This window comes from Branchiostoma lanceolatum, chromosome 4 (assembly GCF_035083965.1).
Source record: "Branchiostoma lanceolatum isolate klBraLanc5 chromosome 4, klBraLanc5.hap2, whole genome shotgun sequence".
Lineage (NCBI taxonomy): Eukaryota > Metazoa > Chordata > Leptocardii > Amphioxiformes > Branchiostomatidae > Branchiostoma > Branchiostoma lanceolatum.
The window spans coordinates 2512657-2540376 of NC_089725.1; the positions used below are offsets into that span (position 1 = coordinate 2512657).

Consider the following 27720-nt stretch of genomic DNA (forward strand, 5'->3'; position numbering starts at 1 on the left):
GTAGAATCAAATCCATAATGTCCCTGCATGCGTCCGACATAAAATCTGTACATATTAAATGTTTTTACATATAAAATATTTGACTGCATATATAACACGTTTAATTGTATATATGAAATGTTTGACTTTAAACATAAAATGTATATGCTGATCTTTATCTATGCTACAGATATCAATGAATGTGCCCAGTTCCCCTGCGGTTCTGGGACATGTCTCAACCTTCCTGGCTCTTACGAGTGCAGTTGTCTTGGCAACCAGATTCCTGATCCAACCAAGAAGAGGTGTGTAGAGCGGCCACTGACTCTGCCTCTTGAGCCTCCAGCAGCATCATACAGTAAGGATTTCTGTCTCCATAGATGACATTTGGTATACATTGAGTGACATTTGGGCATGACCAAGAAAATGAGCCTGTAAGGTTTTTTGGCGACGCCTCAGGGGCGATCCTAATGGTATAGTATTGTGTGCAGTTTGCAAGAATTCTAGGAATCGTACAGAAATTTGTCCAGGCATTTTAAGCCAATAAGAATGTTTGGAATGTTAGTCAGCAATACAAACGTGTGTGTGGCTGTTATAATGTTTTTAAATGTCTTAATGTTGGTCCTTACAACTATAACATGTAATGGCCTTCTTCTGGGAACGGGTCATAACTGCATCAAGTTTGTACTGATAAAGATTGTGTACAAGCTGCTTCAATTACCTATACAAGCAGAATAGTTAAAGGACATTAACCCTATTCATGACAACACAAACAAAATGTCTAAGCCATATACCACACGTAGACAGGAAATACTAGACTTGAAACCATGGACAGAATCTGGAACTGATACCATATTCAGATGGATCAATGAAAAATTTCACTGCCGCAAGGAAATTTAGAAAGCCAGTTAGAAAGATTCAAGAGACAAGACTAAATAGCATTAAGTACTAAATGATTGTCATGCTGATTTAATCCTGTGCAATTCCGAGAATTAACGGGGACACATGTTTACAAAGTAACATTTCTGTGGATTATCTAAGATTCCCAGGGACACTATGGCATTTCTTTAGGACTCCAGGAATTCCTTGCATTTCCATTGGGACTGGAGTTCCTGGCATTCAAGTGGGACTCGAATTCCTGGCATCGTTCTGGTGGCGTGGTATGGTAGAATCTAGTTGTGGTGTCATTGTCTGTGTGTGTGTTTGTCCAACAGAACAGGTAAAAATCAGCCCTTCCCATATGAACAGCATAACCTATCAGTGCCCTAAGCAGGGTACAGGAAAGCTTTTAACAACAGCCACCGTCGCCATGGCAATGTCTTTTTATCATTGCCAATCTTGTTTTACATTGTTGGAAACTTCAAAAGTGCCTCATCACTATGGACAATAGCTAGTAAAGGAAAAAAGTGATCTCAAACCAGTTTAGCTCACAAAAGAGGTAGTCTGTAATGTTCCGCCTGGTGTGACAAAGAAGACATATGCTATATGTACATCGCATACAGGTTCACTGTACCAGGGAAATTCCCCGTTAAGGCTAGCTCTTTTTGACAAAAAGTTCAATGAACAGCAGCTTAACATCCAGTCCTAAGGACTGCAAGGCTTTCCACTAGCGTGAATGTCAGCTGAGCGACAACAGCTGGGATTCGAAGTCCCAAACTCTTGGTCCAGAGGCAACCACTGGACTATGCACAATACGTAGTAAAAATCATCTCCTCTAATTGTGTATTGCAGCTTGAACTGTTCGCTGATGTTATCTTTATTGCATCAGTATTCGAACAACATGAAGTTTGCTGGACCAGTGTGATCGGCCCCAACCTGTTCTGTTCCAATGCCCTGCCATTCAACATGACACGTGCCCAGTGTTGCTGCCGCAGCGATGTGCAGGCCTGGGGGTTGGACTGTCAGCTCTGCCCCAAGCTTGGCACAGGTGAGATGTCTACTGATTAAGTGCCTTTCACACATAACCGATGATGGCTACCCCACCTTCTCCAGACCATGGTTGGGAGTAAGTCGCGAGCAATGTCATCTGTGGTTGGCTTGCGAGGTTGCCTAAATGAAAGTCATCTGTGCTAGTCTGTGTTAAGCAAACTTCACTGTGTGTGGGTGAAATGGCCCCTCCGGCAGATGTTTGGTGGGATGTTATAAGCAGATCTAATCAGGCTACATTTGTGCCAGCCAAGTATGATTTACTATGAATTTTGAAAAAATCAAAGTCAGAAAAGTCATATTCTAGAATTTCTACTACTACTAGTGGTAGGATGTGATGAGAGGAATGAACTGGAGCTAGAATAGGATGGATTCTCGACCCAGTGCTGACCTGAGTGTAGCATTGTTAACAATACAGTTCTGTTGCCATGTAGTCATGTCAAGCTGTTTCAGTAATATCTTCTTTACATTCTGTACAGGTGCCTTCAGAGACCTGTGTGAACGAATCAAGCCTGGGACCTCAGTAGACCAACAGGCTTTCTACATAGAGAACATAGGTAACAGCTTTAATTACATTAGTGTGGTAGACATACAGGTACATGTATGTTCAGGAAATACAATATACAATATGAAAATGATGAAATCATTCATTCTTGAACATTTTTGCAAAATTCCCCACAAGACACGTAAATGAAGCAGGGCACGTACATGTAGCAGGGCACGTACATGTGCACCTTTGTGCACCAAAAATTGGAGCTGTACACCTAATTTTTGAGTGCACCTAGATATTTTTGTTGGCCCGTATAGGGTAAAGGTACTATTGTACACTAGCATACAGAATATGTTTTAAAAATGTAAGTATCAGAAAAAGCAATGTAACCTTTTGTTGGACTTTATTTGATGTCTAACCTGTTTGAAATTTTGAGGTTATAGCTAGCTATAGAATTACAGATTGAAGTTCTTAAAGAGAGGCAGTAGCATTAAACTTTGTAATTATGTTTTGCCGATATTCAACTTTATTTTATGTGGTGCACCCAAAATTCTTTCTTTGCACCTAATTTTTTTGGTTGGGTGCACCAGGGCACCTACATGTATTTCCAAAAATGAATTTCGAGCCCTGTATAGATATTATGACCTATTTCCTTGTGAACATTCCCATCTAAAATCTTCATTTTTCAACATCAATGTATGCAATGCATTTGATATGGGGACAGACTTAAGTACAGACACCCCTATGTTTTGACGACTCTATGTTCCGATGCTCCTACGTTCCTACAGACCTGGAATTTTACTAGCATAGATTATCATCTCATTATTGACATTAAATGATAATAACCACAACTTACCATTACAATTCCTTTACACCTTCCATGCCATGAGTGAAGCATGACATGACTTAACCATACAACTTTCACACAGGACCAGTCGCAGGCCAGGTGCCCCTCATTCCTGGGCAACAACAGACTGGCCCAGCAGACCACAGACCAGGATGGCTGGGACCTTACGCAGGGGGCACGTCGCCGGGAAGGACACCTCCAGCTCAACTACCCCCAGGGATCCTGGCACCCAGGCAGGGCCACCTGAGCGCCGCCTTCATCCAGTCAGAGGCTCGGTTGTTAGGACAGGGGTATGCCTCGGAGCCGTTAGATGCCGACTGTAAGATCGAGGGTGGCTGTGGGTTCGGTCGCTGCCTCAGGGTCGACGGGGGAAGCTACATCTGTGACTGCTACTCTGGGTACAAGCTGGACAACGATGGCCTGAAATGTGTCGGTAAGACTCTTGTTTTGTATCACCACCAGGGCTGTGTCCAGGTCCTTCCCAGAAATTTGCTTGTTGGACAGACAAAAATTTCACCCTGTCGTCACAAAAATGTGACAAAAAATTTGAAGGAAATGCACTTTTGTAATCTTAAAATGACAGATTTAACAACCAAAAGCAAAAACATGAGTCCATAAAAAACAATGAGTGAGACAGACAAAAATATGCACCACTCTTTCTGAAGGAAATCAACGAGTTACAGTAGTCTTTAATTATGTATTATCTATACAGTCTTTACTGACTGTTACTTTTCTTTATCACCATGATTAGACATGAATGAATGCGAGGAGCTGGAAGACCTGTGCAAAAATGGCAACTGCATCAACACTGCTGGTTCCTACATCTGTCAGTGTCATCCTGGTCATGTACCCAAGCAAGACCAACCCAACTTCTGTGTGGAGCAGCAGGAGGACACAGAAACATCAACACAGGAAGAGTCATTGTCAAGAACAGAGGAATGATGTCTAGTTGTGCTGTCATCTATCATCATTACATGTAACATTAGCAATGTGCTTGGACACATCATGTTAAGTTTGCTTTTTGTCCTCCCAAAAATTTATTTAAAGACCATATGAAACCAAAATACACTATTCATGGTTTATGTTCAACAGAAATGGTAGTATCTAATGAACATAATGGTTTTCAATAGTGTGATGTTAAGTAACAAAAGAATAGTGCATACTTGGGAGAAACATGTCTGTTGACTGAATAAAACCATTTCTGTTGAATATAAACAGAAAATATTGTATTTTATGGGGTCATATGGTCTTTAAGATAACAGGACATATCTGTGTCATATGGTCTTTAAGATAACGGGACAATTCACATTGCAATGAAATGATGCAGTTTGTCACCGCAAAAAAATCTTTTGTGGCCTATTTTTATATCATGTGAGTTAGTCACTTTGTGTAATAAAAAGTGCTAGATTTTCATATTGTGATTATAATGATGATGACAATGACATTGTCTGAACCGTCCATAGCATGTATGGGACTTCTTGTCCCATCAAAGACCAAAGCAAATGTAACATAGATAAAAGTTAAAAAAATTAAAATTGCGAAGTAAAAGATCATTAACTGTGGGATAGGGGCAACTTATACTACAGTAGAATCCAGCTATTTGCATTACTGTTAATAGCATACTTCGGGGATTTGCATAAAATTCTGAAAACCCAAACCATTTCCCATTCACTCCATTATAAATAAGATGGCATAATTGCATTAGGCATTTTCGCATACTCCTGCTATTTGCATAAAATAATGCCAATGGCAACAGGAAAAACCGGTTGAACATGTCAAAGTCATTAACACTTATGGATTGTATGCAAATGTCATTCAAATGTAAATCCAGTATGGGAAGTTTCTATGGTAAGACAACACCATAGGTACTCTTATTGTCCTTTGTTTTTGGAAAAGCTGTTGCCAGTCTCCATTGTCATTTGCTGTGATAGGATACAGAAGAATAGAATTGCCAATTTTTTGCTAAGTTTGCCATCCTTTGCATTCAACATGTGTAAATAAACTGATGATATGCTTATGAATTCAATATGTTACATTTTGTATAACCTGGGAGCGAGTGAATTTGACACAAAGTGTGTGTGTTTCCTTCAAGTGCCATCCTGGTAACCACTACAACCCCCTCCCCCCTCAGTGCTGCTCATTTTGTCCCCTAGGGTTAATGGACTACTCCTTATTATTGCATAAAATACACTGACAAATCAGTTATGCAAATAAGCGGATTCTACTGTACTTGAGATACTACTTGTATATATTTTTTTGTATTCTGAACGTACAGGCCTAGTTAGCTTGTAGCAGATATGGGAACCAGTTTCTAGATCTCTACTGAGGGATGATGTTTTTCTTGTTAAGGGCTATCATATTTTCCATGTGTTGTCATACAGGTAAGAAACAAGAGGCATGTGCAGAAATAGCAGAACAATTTATTATTCTACAAGGGACAATCCCAATACTGGGGGTATCTAGAACCTTACAATCTTCCCATCAATGACAGCTTTACCAAGGGTGCCTCGGCATTCTCATAAATTTTATGAAATTCGTATTACATATGAAAAACGCACGAATCACCATGAGAACACATACGAAAAAGCGTAAGAAGCACTACACAAAATGTAAGAATCCTATGGAAAACGAAGTCTTAACTAATGCAAACCGGCCAACCACTGCGTGGAGGAGGTAGATTGTATGTTTCTTAGTGTTTCTACTCTGGATGTTTGCTTTGAAAACATTGAGCACATACCATATATAGCCTGTGAGCTACTCTTTTGCTTCATTTCAGTGCATCACATCATCGTCTCCCATCAACCCGACTTGACAACACCATCTTGAATATCCAGTGGTTGGTCTGTTTGTGCTATAAAAAGACTGCCATAAAATTTGTCTGTTTTGCATAGTGCTTCATGTGCTTTCCATAACATTTGTATGTTTTCACATAGTGTTTCATACGTTTTTTCTCTCATAAAATCCATATGCATTTCACGCATTTCATAAAATTTGTGCAAATGCTTAGTAGGCACCCCTGTTTACAATCACTTGAATTAGGTGGACAAAAGGATGTGTTGTATCTTATTGTGTACAGCCCATTGAGTACCTATTATAAGACATACAGTGCTGAAAACACTTATCAGTCCATATTATCTACCACAGATCATGTGAAGGCACTTGGTACTTCAAGCTGCTCATCTTCTTAAAGATACCAACATTTCTTTTAAGTATGAAGTGTGATGAAATCAGTGCATTGTGACAATTCCTAGATACAAATGATATTTTGCCACTGCAGTTGGGTAATGATGAAGATGTGCTTATAAAACATACAATGAAATAGAGACCTGAGCTGCAGAACACAGTGGATCATCATCATCAATAGAGACAGGTCTACAACTGTCAGGACTTTGTTGTGTATAACCAAGATTTAAGAGATTCTTTGTAAAGCTGCTCTAGGGAACTTTGCTAAAGTTGATTAAACTTGGACATTTTGTACAAAGGGAGTGTAAGAGTTCTATTTCCACAGAAAAAGAATGGTGAACTAAACCCGTGCACAGTACATCTGCTTGACCATCTTGTCCTATATAATTATAAATACCTGTAATTATGGTAAATTTTGAAATGTTTGCGGTGGTTTCATTTTCATGTTTATCATGGTGACCTCCTGGCCACTGCATTGACACACTGCAAATAAGCATATCCAATGTAGTGCCACTGTAGTAACTACAACGACTGTTTCAGCCTACTCTCAAAGCAGAGGTTCGGCTCCAGTTTTTTACTTATTTTAGGCATTTTTGTCTGGCTTTCTATTCTGTCCTATTTTCTTCATGTCGCCAAGCCAAATTCAAAACACAGCCGAAACAAAACCGCCGCGAAAGTTACTTATAAAAAGAACATGAGTATACTTGTACATCACCTCTGCGTGCCTTGGATATAGTTACTGACACTTAAAGGAGTTCTAAAATAGGGAAGGGGGTGCTATTTTCCAATAGATGATGCTTTAATAAGTACATTACCAGACGACTTTTTATAGACCTTTGTACAAACAACAATTTCTACATCAAAGGGATAAATAAACAATAACCCTCCATACACCTAAACTTGGCTTCCAGTTTCAGTTGCCCAAAACACCACATCGTATATGAAATTATCAAATAATGAATACATATCATAAATTCTTTACACCTCTCTTCAATCATTCGACACATGTAAAGTTAGTTGTTCCACTGATGCATGAGGCAAATCTTGAAATATTTGCAGTGGTCACCTCCCCACTGTGTATTCATGACACTGTGAATACGCATTTCTACTGTGATACTACAGTAACACGCTCCAGGGGCTGGAGATCACCAGAACTGACTGGAGGGTCTATGCCGAGAGCAGACCAGCCTGGCGAGCCCTATGCACATCTGTAGCCGCCATGCATCAGACACTGATGCCTGCGAATGATTGACTACAGTAACAGTACTACAGAATGGTTTGAACTGTGAATTTAAAACACAACAAAAAACTCTTTAAACCTTCCACGAAAGCAAGTCCCAGTGAAAATAGATAAATTTGCAGTACAGGTTAAGCCATTGTCCCTCTAAGTAACATTGTGGAGAATTTTACACCACACCAAAAATTTTCTTTCTTTTTCATCTGTATTGCAGGAGATATTCAGGATGGCATCACTTACTTGACTTGAATCCTACATTGAATCCTATAGACATAGCCCAACTTTAAAAAGTTTGGCTTCTCCTTGAACTTCTTACCTGCTTCTTACAAAGCAAAAGATGACATTACAAATACAATATCTTCAACACTACATTTCTCACATCTGTTATCATTACACAAACCTTTGTTTCCCATACAAGTTGGATTCTTTTTACATTCAAGTTCTTCACACAACTTTTTCACTTGCACAAAACCCCAATCCATACTGTCTTACCATATTTGGGCAACAATAATAATGTTATGTTTTATTATGGAATATAATACCAGAAAGAAATGTGATTTTTAAAAAACAATGACATGTTTTGATAACATTTTTCCCGTCCAATCTTTAACAAAGACATGTCAAAGACATTGTCAAGGCAAGTCAACTCGCCAAATCTAATACTGTAGCAGCTTTTGGCAGAGTACATCATGGCATTCTAAATGTTTTGTCTCAAGCAATGATCTCTTTTCACTTTCATGGCCAAGGATAACTGCATCATAAGAATATAATGAAGTTTGATGAGTGTTCTCAGTATCATTATACATTCTGCATATATCTCATATCTAGCCTGCGTTGCAGACTCCTTCTGGTTATTTTCTTTTTCAAGTTACCGTTTTAATTTACTAGTACATATTTTTTCTAATTGCTAGCCAAGCAATAAGAACAATGACGGAACATTGAAAAAGAAAACAGCCGTAAGGAGTCTGTAACACGGGCTATTATATCATTCCGGAAGTCTTAAATTCTGCTTTATTAACTTTGCATAACTGCACTTAACAAAAACACACCAGTTTCATATTCATGACAAAGAGACATTGCCATGCCATATGATGCCCTAAACCAAGATATCTAGCAATATCTTCAAGATGCTTACAAATATTGTCCACAATATGGACTCCTCTTCTACATCTTCATCGCCTTCTTCTCTGTTGTTTCCTTGTATGAACGACTCGCTACCCGAAAAGTAGTCCACTAGCACGGTGAAGCGATACCTCGTGGACTCGTGCGAGGGATGTCCGTAGATACCGATACCCACAGGTCTCTTCATGTCGTCGGGGATCTCCACTCTGTCTTCCCCACAAGTTACAGAGTTCATGTCATAGTTATCAAAGTCAGGGGAGAGGCTACTGGATGATATGTAGATGTCTGCATCCCCCTCTAGTGTCTCCACCAGGAGTGTGACCTCCCCTTCTCGGTACATCTGGTAGTAGGTGTAGTTTCCAGCGCCAACGTTTCCACTAAAGGACTGCAGGACGTAGTCCCTCTTGGAGGCCAGAACCAGGGTGGCCAGGAAGGTCACGCCATACAGGAGAATCCTGAGCCATCTCATGTGCGACCACACGAAACTTAATGACGTCAAAATTTTCATGATGAAGGAGCGAAGAGACTCTAGCTATATATAGGAAGCTAACTGAAAGAGAGGGATATTTCTTATTTATTCATTGATCTTATTTACTAGTACATTTATCATTTAGCACTGTTGTTGTCATTAGTCCTCTTATTTACTGGATTACACTGGAATACACATGATAAAGAAAGGTGTAATGCGAAATACAGTACTAGTATGCTCTGAAAAGTAAGGGTTTGGTCTAACTCGAAATTTTAACTATACCTAGTTTGCACGGTATCAGGACGTTTCCTCGTCATGCACTTCCCCGTCAAGACATTTCCCCATCGGTGTGGACGTTTCCCCGTCAATGCAGAATTGTTGCAAATTTATGTTGCTACAAACAATTTCACACTTCAATTAGTGTAATATACGTCATCGAGTTCTTCAGTAACATTTTCATTTACTCTTGACGAATTTTGTTGATTTTCAAGCCGACAAATGCATAAACATGCATCTAAAGCATGTCAAGACTGGCAAGTTACGATAAATAATAGACCGATCCTGTCGAACACTAGATCGAACATATAGAACCCCCTAAGAACCCCCAATTCTATTTAGAACACCTCCGTCAAAAACAGCGCTAGTAGGGTAGACATGGCTCGTGTAAATCACGTATATCTGAGACAGGTTTTTCACTGTAATGGTTGCATGTATGCTCAGGACACGAACGAATGGAAAAGACACTATCTCGGGCACTCCATGGGAGGGAGCTTGCACCACATTGGCAGCTACTACAACGTCCGCTATCGTATAGTTTCGCCTCTTCCGTACTGGTGTGTGATAGTGATTAACTTAACGGTGAACAGGGAAGTAAAAGAAGGGCATTTAAATTCTTAGTCACTGAAGATCATGCAGCTTTTGTGCATGCAGCCAGAACAGTAGGAACCCTGTCACTGATGTACGTACCCTGTTTTACACGTGCATCGGCTGCTTGTCAAAAACCGAGAGCTGATGCCAACTAACAAGGTAATGCAAGGTGGCACCTACCGCTTCAGCATTGACCGAAAACAGTACGCTCTCGCTGCAATTACATGCACCACCTCCTCAAACGACTCTAATCGATGGATACAGCCTTCAACAAAGAATGCAGAGCAGTTTTCTTTGACCCGCTTTGAAAGTGCTTTAGAGCCAAAAACCTTAACGAAAGTCAGTCAACATTATTTTCTACCTGGCCGTGGCGGCCATTATACGTCCGTCAAGCCCTGTTTTTGACGGAGGTGTTCGAAATAGAACAGGGGGCGTGGCTTTGGGATCGGTCTATTGTGGTACAAGTATCAGGACAAGTTGGCACCGCCATTCTGGACAAGTCGGCACCAAGCCCAAAAACTGACATAGATCAGCAATCTTTGTTAGAAATAAAACATGTTTAACTGCCAAACATTTTGTCTCAAATTCTAAACTTTGCAGGTCACTCCTCACTGCGTCAAAAATAACAAACAAAATGGCGTCGTAACGTGTTTTGGGCTTTCTTGTCTAGTTCTAGTTCGTAGTCTGCAAACTCCCTGGTAGGGATAGACGTAGGAGAACACAATTTGGGGACACAAAACCACTGACAGCAAACGTCTTACATGACGGGGAATGTAAGACAGGGAAACGTCCACACTGACAGGGAAGGTGCATGACGGGGAAAAGGCATGACGGGTTAACGACTAGTAATCGTTTGGACTGGTCATATGCGCTTATTACTCAGACCTGCTAAACAAACATTGAAGTCAGTAAATCTTAACAAACATCATGGTCGAAGGGCGAGAGGGGTTGCTTGCCATTCCCTTTTAATGTGCTCGAGGCAACTCCTTGAACACGGAAAACCCATTTTACGTCCCTTCAAGAATATTGGTGCAACCATAACCAAGATGTCAGAACCTAGGATTGAACCAGGGTCTCCCAGTTACCAACAACAGTTTGGAGACCTCAAATCTCCATGAAATATATATTATGCAAATTAGGCCTACATTTGCATAATTCATATTCAACCATGCTCACTGTTACATGACTTTCAAATGCCACAAGTATGACATTCCAGTTATCTACCATTATGGAATTACAGTATTTTCTCATTAATTATGAAAATGTAGGTCTTCATTTGCATAACTTTTATCTATCAATGTCCCTTTATTTCTCAGTTACAACATACATTGCACTTTTTAACTGTCGTACCATTGAATGGAGTGGGTTTATAAAATGCCCTCTTAATTATGAAAATTAGATTCTGATTTGCATTATCACCATTTCAAGTAACACTTAAAGGAAGGTAAAGTACATGTAGTTTTATTCCCCGAAAATCGGATTTTGAAAGTCAATCTACCACTATTACACTGTATAGTGACCTCCATTATGCAAAAATATTACGTCGTTGTGATGTGAGGACTCACAGGAAATTGTTGCGCTATTGGCATGCCTGGAGGAGCAGCCATTTTTCAAATCTCCCGAGCGCGGTCGAACTTCGCTGACGCGTCCCAAACGCTCCGGGGATTTGATCAAATGCGTTGCCCTTAAAGACACATGTGTCTTTAGTCTCTACTGAGCCTTCCTTTTCTTGACTGGTGTAGAAAACTCACGGGGTCGCCCAGGCCTACGTTTTCTCATTGTTGTTGACGGGACACCAGCGGCAAGACATGCCACCGGAATTTGCCGAAACCTCAATGAACTTTGCCGAAGATTGACGGCGAAAAACGATTGGTTGCGCAATTTCACTGGAGTTTTTGTGGCCTCGAGAAACTAAGGGGATCATCATAAGGTTCGTTTTCGTGTGGTTTTAAAAGCTCAAAGTATGAAGTTACTAGGCAAATGTGCCAAACATTGTTAGTAAATGTCACAATCATAAAGATTTCAGCATCTATTTATTTCCACTTTTTCGGCCATAAAACTGCTTTACCTCCCTTTAAGCTATCCACATAATAGAAACAAGTACTAGTACTAGTATACAGGTTTACATTGTAGTAGTGTACCCCTTTGTGTCCCAAATCTGAAACTAACAGGCGTTAGCTACCACAACATGCCTGTAATGAAAATATAGATAATCCTCATTAGATATGCAAATTCGGTCCCAATTTGCATAACTTCATTCATTTCATTCATAAATTCATTGTGTACATCTCTATCTAAGCTACCTGCATAGTAAATATCATGAAAATCTGTTGCTCCTTTCTTCAGGTATTCTCCTTAGAAGATTTTGACAAAAAAGTCAATGCAGTTCCAGTGACACATACCAGGAGGCCCAAAATCAACCTGACCAACACCTACCCACGTACCAAATATCATTACAATCCATCTACACGTTCTTCAGTTATGCTGGGACACACACAAACACACACGGGATTCCGAGACAACTCGGCCCCTGGGACAACTCGGCCCCTGGCCATTCAAGACAACTCGGCACCAAGCTCAGGACAACTTAGCACCTATTACTCAGTGCATGATAAGTGTATTTGGGGCTCGAAGAATGACAATTCTACCGATCTGACAGGCTGATAAGTGGAATAAGAATTTTAAGAAACAAAACTCAGTCCATACATATGCATTTTTGTAAGTCTCAAACGTTACAAGACCGTCAAAAACATGTTGCGGGCCAGTGCGGCGACGCCATTTTGTTTGTTATTTTCGACGCTCTTTCACGAACTCGCTATGCTTATGTTCTGTTATGAAAGTGCTTATAACTTATTGCTGATGTAAATGTATAGCAGTTCATTCTGTTTTGTTGGTCATAGATTTTAACAGTTTGTAGGCTTTCAAAATGCGTTGAGACAACCGAGATGATAAAACTTCCTTATTGTATTCAAGCGTTCTGGCGAAGTGACCTGGAGGGTTCCACAATTTCCTATTTTTTCAGACGAAATGTTTGGCAGTTAAACAGGTTTTATTCCTCACATGGATTTTAAAAAGTTTCTGTTCTGCTTGCTGATCTATGCCAGTTTTGGGGCTCGGTGCCGAATTGTCCTGAGCTAGGGGCCAAGTTGTCCTGAATGGCTAGGGGCCGACTTGTCCCAGGGGCCGAGTTGTCCTGATACCCACACACGCAAGCACACACAGTCAAAACAATATCCCCATGAAAAAGTCCTAACTGGAACTAGGAGGAGCTAAACTGTGAAGCTAGTACTACCAGTTCACCTACGCATACTACAGGGACATCCCTTAAGGTCGTACTACGGCTGGGACGTGGAAAGGCTTTTATTGAGAGACCAGGAATTAAATCTAAATGGGTTGTTGTCCTTGTTATGTCTATTTTTTCCGCTAGACCTGAAAAAAGTGGGTCAACCAACCTACGCCCCCCCCCATCTCTTTCCGCGTTGCCCCCCTCCCCACAGTCCACCCAATTATAGAACATACGTAAACACAGAAAAAGCACACTGCATACATAGTCTGTACCATTTAGGTAGAGAAAAATGCAGCTCAAAGAGTTCATGTGTAATAAAAATTCCAGAAATATCTTACCGTTTTACGAGGAAACTTGCAAAACAACTTTGGTCACCCAAATGAACTCCACTGACCTGCCTGATTGAACTTTAACCTGCCAGATTGAATTTTAGCCTCAAAACCGCATCAGTAAGGCTTGATCAAAACAATTGACAAAAACCTCCTTGATCAAAACAATGCCTTAACATATCAGCTGATTCTACATTTTTTAGATACTACCATGAGTAACATGATACCAGATAATTATTGGAAATGTATGGGTAAAAAGGGAAGATGTTAGTAAGAAACGTTTTGCTGCGTTCTAATTACTTGGCCCACCCGGGAAACTGAAAATGGAGGACGTTCATAGTGTAGAAATTGCCCCATGTACAAATTCGAGGTTTTTACGGCCGAAACGAGTAAAATATACTCAGGTAAGTACAATAGTACTATATCAGTAAAGCCGCAAAAGTACTGGGGTCACTGGTTCCTTTGTAATCACTCGGTGTCCATCACCGAAGGTGCCATCATCGCTAGACTTCCACTTCAAGTGATGCAGTCTTGTCATATCTGGTCGTCCAGCAAATTATGAGGCAACTTCGTTACTGGAATCTCCGAATCATAACTGAAAACCGAGAGATTGGAGTAACGTTGGGTAACATAAATTCGCAATTTTTCCGATAATGGTCGACTGAAATCAATCTAGCAGAACAATAAATCCTACCTGGCCGAAGAAACTCTACTCTACTCTACTCTACTCATCCTTTTTTTCTATTATTCTGTCAGTATCATGTACTATCTTTGCACTAATCATATATGAGGGCCTGCATGGGGGGTCCCGACAACGCTCTACGCTAAATTCGGAGGGCAGGCTACGCATTACGTTAAATTCAGGTAGCCTCTCTACGCTCTACGCTAAATTCTGAAGCTTCCCAATGCATTATGCAGGACTCAAAAACCTAGCGCGGCAGAACTAAGGCGTCAAAGTTGGTAAATTTATGTATGAGGTTTGGAGGTGACAAAAACATAGTCTTGATAGCCAGGATCTTGTACTTTTTTTATAGATTATGGCACAACCGAGCGCCGAAGACGGGTGATTTATAAGGGGGTGGTCCCCGGAAAATGTTCAGAATTTAGAAGTCTAGACCCTCTGAAATGCTATTTTCTGCATTCTGAGGGGCAACTTTTGCTGGAAGAGTAAATTTTTGACCCATTGAAACGCTGTTTCATGAATTTTGAGGGGCAAATTTTGCTGATAAAGTAAGCTAGATTTAATGACATCTCTATTTGTGAAAAAATACAGACGGGTTTCAGCATGAGTTTTGGTGTGCGACACCCTCGAGCCCTCCAGACAATCGTGACATATTTTTCGCCGGCGGCAACATTCTCCTCCTGGAAAATTTTGAAATCATGACCCCCTGAAATTTAAACTCTTTTTCCTGAATTTTGAGGGGCAAATTTTGCTGACAGATTATATTATAAACAAGTACAGAAGTGTTTCAAGTTGAGCATTGGGTGGCGACGGCGTCCCGACATATACGCCTGCGGCGCAACAGTCCTAGGGCGGTCCGGGAGTATGCTAACATCGGATAAAATTTTGAAATCTTGAACCGCTGAACCGCTATTTCCTGCATTGTGTAGAGGGGGAGAATAGCAAAACAAAGCAGACTGCGGACATGACACTTAGTCCATGGGCCAAGCAGCTTTTTGGTACCAAACAGAGGGACAAAGGATGACTTACTTTTTTGAAAAGGTTGATTCCTCTACTTTATGATTATGCATGATAATAATGTCAAAAGTCCAGCTTTTTAGGAATTATCACGTGATATGGTGACGTCATCAAAATGGACCTCGATTTTTTGGACTTAATTCAGAGGACTGGGACAAAATATCAAACATCGATATTTTTTGGTGAAAATCGGTTTGTAGGCAAAAGATACCACAGGAATCACGAAATAGTATGTTTTTGGTTGATATTTTGACTCTATAAGAAGCTATGAATCTTTTAAGTCCATTTTTGGGGGTAATTTTGTGTAAAAAAATGTATTGTTTACTTTCCAAAATCAGGCATTTATTTGGGCTACCTATGGGGTCTTTTGTAATACATTATGTTGATAGGCCATATCATTTTCTGCATTTTGGTCTTTGAATCAACAAAATCCGTCAAAAATATCAGGAGTTATAAGGGATTTAAGAATTAAACCCAACGGCCATGTTATCAAATCGCCGCAAATATCGCAATGCATCGTGGGTGATTTTAAGAGGGTCTGTCTGTAATTATACCTTGTAGCAAAGGACAAAATGACGATTTTTTTATAAATTTTGGCTGGAGGTAAGGCCTTGGTCCAATTGTAGAAAAATGGGTAAGTTTTGGGTTAACTGGTGGTCACCGGTTGCCATGGAAACGGTCATTTTTTAAAGATGGCGATTTTTTATCTGCAAAGGCTCAATCTCGTCCGGAATACACCATCTTTGGCCTTCAGAAACGCCAACTAATTCAATGTACAGTATTTTCTCCGTGTTTTTTATGATAGTCATTGTAATAGAGGTTAATTGCATCATAAATAGCTAGTTTACCGAAACTACACATTTTATGGATGCTTCTTAAAATCTTAAATAAAAAGAAGTCATTTGGTTTACTATATACTGGATTCAGACTGGTTTTTGGGTTTATGTGCAGGTGAGGTCACTGTAGCAATTTCCTTTCGATCGCACATTCGGTTCTTCACAATTTTCGAATTTTCGAGTGCATTCGCGAACGCGTTCTATAACAGTTTGTCTTACAAAAAGTCAGCTTATCGCCAGAAATGGACGTGCTCCTCTTACCCGCTTTGAAATGTATCTCTACCTTGGGGAATTTGATCTGAAGATTCTGTAAAATCAACATGCCGTGCTCCCGGCCCCGTTCACGCAGTCGCAGTGCATCGGGAGAACCACGTGAGTCTTTTTTTTTACTTCTTTAGCTATCTGTCGATATTTCTATGAAAGTCCTCATTCATCTATCTACTTAAAAGAAAAGTGCAAAATTGACCAAGTGCCAGATGTTTCCACTTTTCACAACTGCTAAAAAGCGTAATGATCTATTTCCAAATAAAATAGATTAAAAAAAATAACAATCTTAAATTGACGGTGCCTACTCTACCTTTTGTTTTCGTCATAAGGGGCAAAACGAAAGGCTGTTGAGATCAGTGATGAAGATGGAAGCAAGATACAAGGCAAAACAGATGGATGTACGAGTCATTCTAGAAAAGAAACGGCAGAATTGGCATCAAAGAGTTGTGTAATTCACTGCACAGACGAAACCACTGCAAATCTTGTCAGTCTTAAAGATGCAGAGTCGTGGAATGCCCTTGTAAGAGCGGCGGAGATACGCAAACATCAAGTACTCTTAGAAATTGCTTCATCTGTAAGCGAAGGAGAAATTCCAGACATCAAGTATCATCGGAAATGCAGAAGTGTGTTTACAATGAAAAGCATACTAGATAAAATGCAGCAAACAGAAAGTTGTCATATCAAACAGGAGCAGACGCCCAAGCGGCTTCCAAGTAGAGAACAACGCAGCCCGAGTACAAAGTACGAACGCATTTGTATTTTCTGCAACAAGGGAAGCAAATATGTGAAAGGCACAAATAGTCGGGAGGCGTTAATACAGTGTTGCGACATGCGGGCGGATACCACCATCAGAACGATAGCTACGGAAAGAAATGACAGCAAGATTCTTGCAGTTGTTACACGTGAATTAGTGGCGGCAGAAGCGTATTATCATAGGAGTTGTTATAAGAGTTACACTCGAGCAAGCTACAACCTGACGTCTCAAGAATCTGCAGATGATGAATATACCCGTCTTGAGGCCGACGCTTACCAGCAGCTTTATCAATACATCAGATCAGATGTGATCGAAGAGGAGAGAGTTGTCCGATTGTCAGATATAACAGGGTTACTTGTAGAGAATCTCACTTCTCTAGGGATCAAGGAGTGTAAACCTTCCACGAAAAAACACATCAGAAGACATCTGGAGGCAGAGTTTGGTGAGATGCTGAAGTTTGAAACGTTGCTCGACAATACGCCTGGAGTGTTTCTCATTCCCGCCAATCTGACACCCATGAAAATAGCCAAGAATCTACTCACAGTGATGGCAGAAGACGATGGTCCATCAAAAAAATTGGCTAACATTCAGCAAGCTGCGATAGATATTCGCTACGCTATTTGGGGCAAACAAAGCACTATGTCGTGGCCGCCACACCCTGCAGAGCTCGAAGACAGTGCGCTGGATATTCCCCATGAGCTGGGTGTGTTTTTGTGTACCCTGTTGACTGGTGGCAAAGTGTTGTCAGTGGATGAATGTAATGCACGAGTTAAGCGATTGATGAAGTCCTACGCCCAAGATCTCATGTTTGGAGCAACCCGAGGACAGATCAAGCCACCTAAGCACGTCCTTCTTCCATATGCAGTGAAGACTCTCACAAACAACGTCGAACTTGTATCTATGCTCAATCGCTGTGGTCATGGCATCTCGTATTCGCAGCTTGAGGAAATCAACACTGCTCTCTGTCTGCAGAAAATGGAACAGAACAGCGAAATCCCATTGCCAGACAACATACAGCCTTATGTTAGTACAACATTGGCATGGGACAATATTGACAGACTTGAAGAGACCCTATCAGGAGAAGGTACCTCTCATCGGGTAAATGGAATAGCAGTCCAGGCTAGACATTTTGGACCCCCTGTCTACAGCGAGCAATCACCGGGAATACCTAAAAGTAAGAGAAGAAGTGTTGAGCCACTAGCTGTTGTCAATCTACCAATTTATAACTCAGGAGAGCGTCAAGGCCCAAAGACAAGAGGGTATGTAGATGTCACCTGTCAAGTTGCATTAGAGAACGCGAGAAGAAGAGACCTACTGTGGATTTTGGTGCGCCTACATGGGGAGACCAGGCAGAAAGTTAGCGGATGGACTGGCTACAACATTTCAGTGCGTAATGAGACTGAGATAATCCAAGACACCATAGGATATCTCCCCACAATTGATGCACCCGCTACTAACATGTCAACTGTCCATGAGATTTTGGTCAGATCACTGAAGATCAAAGACGCACTACACTTGAAGAGCATAGTGCTGGTGTTCGACCAGGCACTATATGCAAAGGCTACAGAGATTATATGGAAGCACCCTCATACATTTAAGGACATTGTTCCAAGAATGGGCATGTTTCATACACTCCTCACTATGCTGTCCATCATTGGAAAGAGATTCCAAGATGCTGGTTTGAGGGATATCTGCATTGAGTCCGGAGTAATCGCAGAGGGGTCAGTGACTGGTGTGCTCGAGGGACGCAAATACAACCGTGCGATTCGCTTCCATAAATTGATGTATGAAGCTCTCCAACGACTGGTTTGGAAAGATTTCCTGGAGTGGATAGGGCAGTCCCGAGTGAAGAAAGAATTCGTCAAAGATTTCTTTGTCAGTTTGAAACCCCTCTACAATGATGTCTGTCAGGAAGAGCAGAGGAAGGTATTGACAAGCCAGCGGTTCTCCGAGTTTGTCAGACTCTATGATGAACACCGGGACTTTCTTCGCAACAGCAAAGGGAAGCTAGCAAGCTTTTGGATGTCGTACATTGAGATGGTGGAGATCATGCTCAACTTGGTGAGGGCATCAAGAGAAGGAGACTGGGAGTTACACCTCTCAGCCATATCACAGATGATTCCATGGTGTTTTGCTTATGACCACACGAACTATGCACGGTACTTACCTGCCTACTTATTTGACATGTCTCATCTTAACGAAACCCATCCTGAAGCCTTCGATTATCTGAAATCTGGCGGTTTCTCAGTGCAGATCGGTGACCAAAATCCATTTGGCAGAATACCAGTGGACCAAACATGCGAGGAAACGGTCAACAAAGACACGCAAACGTCAGGGGGCACTAAAGGCTTCAGTCTCAAGCCTGGAGCGATCAGCAAGTATTATCTTGTCGCTGAATACCGAAGCATGTTTCTGAAGAAGTTGCGTGATATGTTCGATGTACAGAAGGCTCATTCTGATCATACAGACCTTCAGAATAGCAGGATTACAAGGGACGAAGCTGATGTGATGGCACTTGATATTATGCTAGAACGTCACTGGATAAATCCATTCAGCAGCGAACATCAAGACTTGGTTTGTCTGTCAACTGGGAAGCTTGCCACCCCGAAGATAGAAGAGGACCTGCTAAACGCGAAGGCTGTTGGGGAAAAGGCATATGAAGCATTCCGTGTGCAGCGCCTCGAGAAAGACTCACAGCAGATCCAGTTTCATGACACAATGAAGAAGTCGAAGTTGAAAACATTCTCAGAGCTCAACAAGAAGGTGAAGGTCAGGGATAAAACGGCAAAGGAGATCATCCTTAAAGCTGACATGGCTCTATTCGGTCAGATGATAATCATAGCAGAAAGCAGGAAGCTCCATCTGAGAGATGTACTTTGCCATCCACTAGGACCTCTTCCGTGGTCGTTGGCTACAACAGACGGATCATTACGGAAAACTGTGAAGTCTACCCTAGCAAAGGAACTACAGAAGAATGTACCGGCTGCAGATAATATTCCCCATCCATCTGCATGCATCGTTGATGGCATGGCTCTAGTGCAAAGACTGAAGGCTGATCAAAAGACGTTTTCAGAAGTTGCTGATTCCCTGCTCAACATGATTTTACACGAAGGATCACACTCAAGCAGAATAGATGTTGTGTTCGATGTGTATCAAGAGAACTCCATAAAGTCTGCAGAACGAGAACGTCGAGGGTCGGAATGCGGGACTGAATTCAGACATATTCAGCCTGAACACAAAGTACTGCAGTGGAAAAAGTTTGTACTGAACCCGAAGAATAAAACATCACTCACAAGATTTCTGACAAATGAATGGAAGCAAGACAAGTACCGAAGGAAGCTAAAAGACAAGGTACTTTTCATAGCTTGTGATGAAGGTTGCCACAAGATTTCCACCGAGAGGACCCATGTTGTTCGAGACTTGAACTCAAACCAGGAAGAAGCTGACACAAGAATTATGCTTCATGTCGCCCATGCAGCCAGGTCAGGCTACGAAACGGTGATTGTATCATCGGAAGATACAGATGTTTTCCTGCTCTGCTTGGCATTCGAGCACACACTTCCAACATCAATCTTTTTCAAGTGTGGGACGCAGACACGAATAAGATACGTTAGTATCTCAAGTGCAGCTCGGGTCATAGGACAAGACCTTTGCAGCAGCCTTCTTGGCATGCATGCCTTCACCGGATGCGACACTGTAAGTGCTTTTTCTGGACGGGGGAAGTTGGGAGCACTTCGGCTTGTAAAGCAAAACAGAGACTTCCAGGAAATGTTCAAGTTAGTAGGAACGGAATGGGAGCTCTCTGACGAACTTTTCAAGAAACTGCAGAATTTCACCTGCCACATGTACACTTCCCGACCAGGGACAAGTGATGTCAATGAGATCAGATACAGGTTGTTCTGTGCAAAGAGAGGCAGCATTGATTCCATCCAACTCCCACCTTGTGCTGATTGTTTGTACAAACATGCACAGAGAGCAAACTATGTGGCAGCAGTGTGGAGGAGAAGCCTTGAGTGCCGCCCTGTCATCCCAAGCCCAATCGGATTTGGCTGGTGCCAGGACGGAGCAAAGTTGGCAGTTGACTGGATGGATGGTGACCCGGCACCTTCAGCTGTGTTAGAACTGCTGTCTTGTTCATGTTCAAAAGCCTGCAAGCTTCCCAAGTGCAGCTGCCTGAAGAACGGCTTGAAGTGTACAGACATGTGCAAGCTGCCAGACTGTGACAATAGACCGAATGATAGCCAAGATGCCACTGAGGATAGTGATGATGATGAAGATGAATAGACGAGGTGAGAATAGCATACCAACAACATTTCGATCGTCTTCTCGTGGGCATTATGCTTTTTTGGCTTTGGTTTTACGATTTATTCATGTTAGTAAATATTTTCCAATCATTCTTTTTTGCAGCCTGTGAGGGATCGAGAGCAGAGACCTGGAGCTCAACACAGGAAGAAATTGAACGTGGCCAAGTTTTGGATGTTTGTTTATATAATGTGCTGTGATTAACTGTTACTATAGTGCCGTTTCCATGGCAACCGTAGTAAGTCTGCCTAACTGTAGTTTAGAATGCCTTCAAATATAAGTTAGAATGCCTATGTATCTCAAGCTATAGCCATGTTAAGAACATTTAGCAGGATGGTATCAATCTTCGTATTTAGTACGTAATTTAGCAGTTGAAACTGCAATATGTCAGATCCAAGATGGCCGCCAAAATGGCGCATGTCACCTGATATCTTAGGTAAAACAACTTGTACTTACTTCTTACCTAGGTAAAATATTTTCTAAGAGTCCTATGGATCATTGATGGATCATTTGGCGTCGTTAGCCAAGTCTTGTTCATGCCTGGAGTCATAAGCATTAAAAATGGCTTGTTAATAACGTTCCTGTGAGAAAACATCATTTTTCACCGTTTCCATGGCAACCGTTAAAGAAATCAGCCTAAATACATTTCGAAATGATTTCAGATGTACTTATCAGGTCTTTGTATGATATAAACGTATAAAAAAGCATGAAATATGGTTGATAAACCACATTACATTCCCTTGAATATATTAGATAATTTTTGTCCGCTCTATGGCTTTGAGTGACGTCACCATATCACGCGATAATTCCTAAAAAGCTGGACTTTTGACATTATTATCATGCATAATTATAAAGTAGAGGAATGAACCTTTTCAAAAAAGTAAGTCACCCTTTGTCCCTCTGTTTGGTACCAAATGGCTATTTGATGAATTCCCGATTAACAGCTTTTTGTCAGTAAGTCAATATCAAAAATCAATCAAAACAGGTTATGTTTAAACATTTGCTGCACCTTTAAACGTATAATCATGCAAGTTTATCTAATCATCATTCAAATCAAGATAGTGATGTAAAGTATATGTTACAGGCATGTAGAATATATGTTAATTAGTTGGCGTTTCTGTAGGCCAAAGATGGTGTATTCCGGACGAGATTGAGCCTTTGCAGATAAAAAATCGCCATCTTTAAAAAATGACCGTTTCCATGGCAACCGGTGACCACCAGTTAACCCAAAACTTACCCATTTTTCTACAATTGGACCAAGGCCTTACCACCAGCCAAAATTTATAAAAAAATCGTCATTTTGTCCTTTGCTACAAGGTATAATTACAGACAGACCCTCTTAAAATCACCCACGATGCATTGCGATATTTGCGGCGATTTGATAACATGGCCGTTGGGTTTAATTCTTAAATCCCTTATAACTCCTGATATTTTTGACGGATTTTGTTGATTCAAAGACCAAAATGCAGAAAATGATATGGCCTATCAACATAATGTATTACAAAAGACCCCATAGGTAGCCCAAATAAATGCCTGATTTTGGAAAGTAAACAATACATTTTTTTACACAAAATTACCCCCAAAAATGGACTTAAAAGATTCATAGCTTCTTATAGAGTCAAAATATCAACCAAAAACATACTATTTCGTGATTCCTGTGGTATCTTTTGCCTACAAACCGATTTTCACCAAAAAATATCGATGTTTGATATTTTGTCCCAGTCCTCTGAATTAAGTCCAAAAAATCGAGGTCCATTTTGATGACGTCACCATATCACGTGATAATTCCTAAAAAGCTGGACTTTTGACATTATTATCATGCATAATTATAAAGTAGAGGAATCAACCTTTTCAAAAAAGTAAGTCATCCTTTGTCCCTCTGTTTGGTACCAAATGGCTATTTTGAGGGACCTGGCCCATGGACTAACTCGTTTGTGACTTAAAGCAAGGTTGGAAAAGTTTGACAACGCTTTACACACAATTCATCAACTACGCTTTACGCTAAATTCCGGGTAGCCACTACGCATCATGTAGAATTAAAGTGGCCAATAACTTGTTCAGTGACAACACTTGTTCTCACGGACTTTTCCCGCGCATTTGACTATGTCCATCATCAGACCGCCATTTGCAAGTTGATTGACCTCGGTGTCCGGCCGTCCCTTGTCCCTTGGGTGAGCAGTTTCCTCTCGGGGCGGCGCCAGCGTGTGAGGTATCAGGGCGCAGTTTCGGACTGGGTAACTCTGACGTGCGGTGTGCCTCAAGGCACAAAGTTAGGTCCACTCGTTTTCTTGGCCCTGGTCAATGATGCCCTCCCTAGCGACGAAACATCCTCCGACAGCTTTAAGTATGTAGATGACATATCTGTATCTGAATCAAGACATGTGTCCGCTAGACCGAAGATCCGAGAAGACATCGATGGTCTGACTCGTTGGACTGACACCAACTACATGTCCCTGAATCCATCGAAATGTAAAGTCATGGTTTTTTGCTTCGCAAGAAACCCGCCCCCACCGCCAGAAATCACAGTTGGACCCTCCCAACTTGAAGTGGTCCAGGCAGCACGGATCCTGGGAGTAATCCTACAGTACAACCTGAAATGGACTGATCACGTCACCATGATCGTCGGGAAAGGGTGCAAGAGACTTTATGTGCTAAGAACTCTGAAGAAACACGGACTGGACACTAGTGATCTTATACTCATCTACATTGGTTTCGTGCGGCCTGTCCTGGAGTATGCGTGCGTGATATGGCATCCTGGGCTGACCAGAGATCTGTCAACGAAGATAGAACGTGTGCAGAAACGATCACTAAGAGCAATTCTTGGCTCCGAGTACGTCTGCTACCAATCGGCTCTGGACAGCACTGGCCTTTCTAGATTGGATGCCAGACGTGACGAACTGTGCCTTAAGTTTGCTCGGTCTCTCATAGGTAGTGACAGATACCGTGCTTGGCTACCATCACGAAGGGCGGATGTCCACAAGAGAACACTCAGAAACAGTACCAAGCTAGCACAGTTTAAGTGTCGTACACAGCGCATGGCAAACAGTACATTACCATATTGCGTTCGTCTGCTAAACGACTGCTGCTAAATGTCTGTATATATATGTGTTTTAGATAAACTTATCGTAGATGTATAATCCATTTGAAACACTTTTATTTAATGAGTAATGTCTTTTAAGTCCTGAGTACATGTAAAAGATGGTCATCTGTACAAAGGCCGCAATTCAGTACTTGTACTGCAATGGCTTTTTTAATATGAAACAATAAACCATTTCTCTCTCTCTCTAACGCTCTACGCAAAACACACCGATTACGCTCTACGTTGAATTGGAGGGGTCGGCAACGCTCTATGTAAAATTAAAACGGCTGATTACGCTCTACGTAAAAGGGCATGCAGGCCCTCATAAAATATATGGTAGATTTTGTCTCTAGTCGTGCTGACACCATAATATTTCAACTTGAAACTACCGTCCGCCGCACGCACAATGACGGTGTTGTCGGACAGGTGTGAACATTATTTCGGGAGAGAAGATTCGTCTTGAATATCTTACCGCTAATTACATTTTATACAGCAGCTATTCGTTCCATCCTTGGCTTGAGGAGAGTGCTATGGATATAGACGTGTCCAAGTAAAAAAAAAATACACGAAAAAACGGCCGTACCGCACACATCAGGCCTTAGGTAACATCCCGTTTGTTGAGTCAGTAGAACGTCACTCAAAGTCGATCCCCACCGTCATGGTAACGTGTACATTATTCATGGGAAGTTAGCTGGATGCCGTAGCAATGGTTATACTACTATGTCCATGTGTTCCTTGTTGTGTTAAGAGCAAACTTTGAGGAAAATATCGTTTTCAGTCCACTATCACACGCAACATTTAGACAAAAAAGTGTTCCTCACAAACCTTTGTCGTCTGCTTGACGACAGGATTCTGGGTAATGATATGGCGGCGGGAAAATACACGTGCCGTAGGTTGTAGCAACAAAGAGGAGTTTTGATGATTGATCACACTTAGAATCCAATTGCAGGTTAGCAAAAGAGATTCTAATAAGTTGTCTTGTAAATAATTGTGTTTAGCAGGCAGGAGATGTGACATTTGTCTTATAAACCAGCGAACAACTGTGCAGTGTGATTCTCCCACGAAGCCCCCAGACTCTGTCAATAAGGGACGGAGAGTTTTTGACGTAGCCAACTTCTAATGCATGGTTATCGAAGCTTTTCAGCCAGTGTTCTGAATACGTTAGTCTATCCGGTTTGCATTGCTGGCGTTATAACTGATTTTGCATCTAGCACATATCCCTAAAATACACCGTTTCAAAAAATGGCGAATTTAAGTACCCCGCGAATTTATGTTACCCAACGTTACCTGCAGGGTACAAAATCACAATGGACCCAGTACATTATTATGACTCCGCAAGTAGGACTCTTACATAAGTTTTTGCCACAAACAGAATGTCCTAACGGTAGCCGTGGCGACTAACGAAGGGTGTTTTTGCTTGATATTACATATACTAAGGGATAGTATATGTGATATCAAGCAAAAAGTATATGTGATATCAAGCAAAAACACCCTTCGTTAGTCGCCACGGCTATCCTAACGGTTGTTATATTTGTAATATCAAATGTTCTTCGAAACGTTCTCTGTGCGGGGAGGACGATCGCGAAGAAATACAAACATTTATTTTGGAACTGTAACATAGTATAAACTAGTTCGGAGTTGTTATTATGCATGTGCAGTGTCAAAGGTGAAGGCCCCCCAGATGTGAACAAAGCCAGTCGGGGCGTTGTTATGCAAATCTAGACAGTTGTTATGCAAATCTAGACAATGTCCAGGCGAGCACTGTATACGAGCCGGGGGCCTTCACCTTTGACACTGCACATGCGTAGTAACAACTCCGAACTAGCTTATTTCATTTTAGAAAAAGGTTCAAATCTGATCTAACGTTAATATCACAATGAAACATTACTTGAAACGAATAGAAAAACCAACTCATGTACAAAATTGTATTGTTGGGAGACTTATCCCTGGAGAGGACAGTCAGCTTGTTTTAGCAAGGACCTTGGTTCTAGAGGGGTTTGCGGAAAAGGTTAGGCTGTCTACCTGGCCTGGCTAGCTGGGCTGTCTGCCTGGCCTGTCTACCGCTTCAGGCTACTCAGATCCCCCCGTTCATATCCCCACAAATGGTCAGACATGTATGCAGCTGCGCCCTCTAGACGAACTTTCTTCTGTGCTGGATGTCCAGTGACGATGCCACTTTGTTCACCCGTTCGTTACTTGGCGCCCAGTGAGAAACCCGTGACCACGGTACCTTTGCAGCATAGCCACCACAGCACAGAAATGTTGGTTTCAATAGGAATGTTAAGAATTTGTGCACAACACAAACGTTAAATGTAAGTTGTTGATTTAAGTTCCCGAAGAACAGATTTGAAACTGGCCAGTTTCAGCTCTGCTTTTGACGGAATAAAAATGTGACATACAACGTATTTGCTGCCTGTTCCCGTCTACTGTGAATGTTACGTTCCTTATATTTCGCTATCTACTGGTATTTCATTTCATAATGTTACATATGTTTTAGTTTGTTCCAGAGTTTCTTCTAAATCGGGAAACAGGGGCGGCGCGCCCTCTTGTTCCCGGCCTGCGCCCTCTTGTCAAAATGCCGATTGAACCCTGGTCGCACTTGGGCCATGTTCTTACTCTCCAACAACATGCTGCCATACAACATGCAATCTTTCCCGAAAACGATCTTTACTCCGTAAAAATATCCCAGCACCACCACAAGACAATGTATCAGATCATAAAACATGTTATAAATAGTCCAAAATATTCCTATTGCGGTAGATGCACCGTTTAGACGGTGCAAAACACGATCGAAATGACATTTGTTCCAACCGAGGCGCCATGTTTCTTCTTGTTTTGGTGTCAGCTGCTCTCGCGAGATTTGATATAGCTTACATGCAAGGTCAGCTGACCTAGATAGCGAGACTTCCCGAGACTTCATGACCTTTCACCCACAGCCGCCGGGAACTTGCACCGACAGTTCTTCTTCAGTTTAGAGAGATTACGAGCTGTTTTTGTTGACATTTGAGCATCTAAAGATATCATCCCACAGTATAAAATGGAAAAAGGCAA

The 27720-nt window shown here is 41.5% G+C and overlaps 4 protein-coding genes across 9 annotated transcripts in view; 3 read left to right on the forward strand and 1 right to left on the reverse strand.

Annotated features, from left to right (window-relative positions):
• The window catches only part of LOC136432224 (latent-transforming growth factor beta-binding protein 1-like), a 49500-nt gene extending 42780 nt beyond the window's left edge, over positions 1-6720 (forward strand). For both annotated transcript variants that reach the window (XM_066423283.1, XM_066423285.1), the window contains 5 exons: positions 170-334; positions 1745-1903; positions 2382-2459; positions 3322-3672; positions 3991-6720. In XM_066423283.1, coding sequence (XP_066279380.1) covers positions 170-334; positions 1745-1903; positions 2382-2459; positions 3322-3672; positions 3991-4181 — 944 coding nt within the window. In that variant the 3' untranslated portion in view covers positions 4182-6720. The remainder of the gene's footprint in view (positions 1-169; positions 335-1744; positions 1904-2381; positions 2460-3321; positions 3673-3990) is intronic.
• LOC136432229 (UPF0669 protein v1g209471-like) lies at positions 5640-13889 on the reverse strand. 3 transcript variants are annotated; one of them, XM_066423297.1, is made up of 2 exons: positions 13798-13889; positions 5640-9331 (listed from the first exon to the last, which is right to left on the reverse strand). In XM_066423297.1, the coding sequence occupies exon 2, from the start codon at positions 9287-9289 to the stop codon at positions 8756-8758; it is 534 nt and encodes a 177-aa protein (XP_066279394.1). In that variant the 5' UTR covers positions 9290-9331; positions 13798-13889; the 3' UTR covers positions 5640-8755. The 3 variants fall into 3 exon arrangements, with proteins under 3 accessions (XP_066279394.1, XP_066279393.1, XP_066279392.1); XM_066423296.1 differs by having other exon boundaries at positions 5640-9327; positions 13742-13889; XM_066423295.1 differs by having other exon boundaries at positions 13742-13889.
• A 118-nt stretch (positions 13890-14007) lies between these two features.
• Positions 14008-27720, forward strand: part of LOC136432227 (uridine diphosphate glucose pyrophosphatase NUDT14-like) — a 68907-nt gene continuing 55194 nt past the window's right edge. For 2 of the 3 annotated variants that reach the window (XM_066423291.1, XM_066423292.1), the window contains exon 1: positions 14043-14136. Coding sequence is in view for 1 of the 3 variants with exons in the window: in XM_066423290.1 (XP_066279387.1) it covers positions 14056-14136 (81 nt within the window). In the remaining 2 variants the exon portion in view is untranslated. Of the gene's footprint in view, positions 14137-27720 lie in introns of all 3 variants that reach the window. The other variant, XM_066423290.1, reaches the window with a different exon arrangement.
• Positions 16840-22168, forward strand: LOC136432124 (uncharacterized). Its single transcript, XM_066423136.1, has 2 exons — positions 16840-21577; positions 21696-22168. The coding sequence occupies exon 1, from the start codon at positions 17169-17171 to the stop codon at positions 21570-21572; it is 4404 nt and encodes a 1467-aa protein (XP_066279233.1). The 5' UTR covers positions 16840-17168; the 3' UTR covers positions 21573-21577; positions 21696-22168.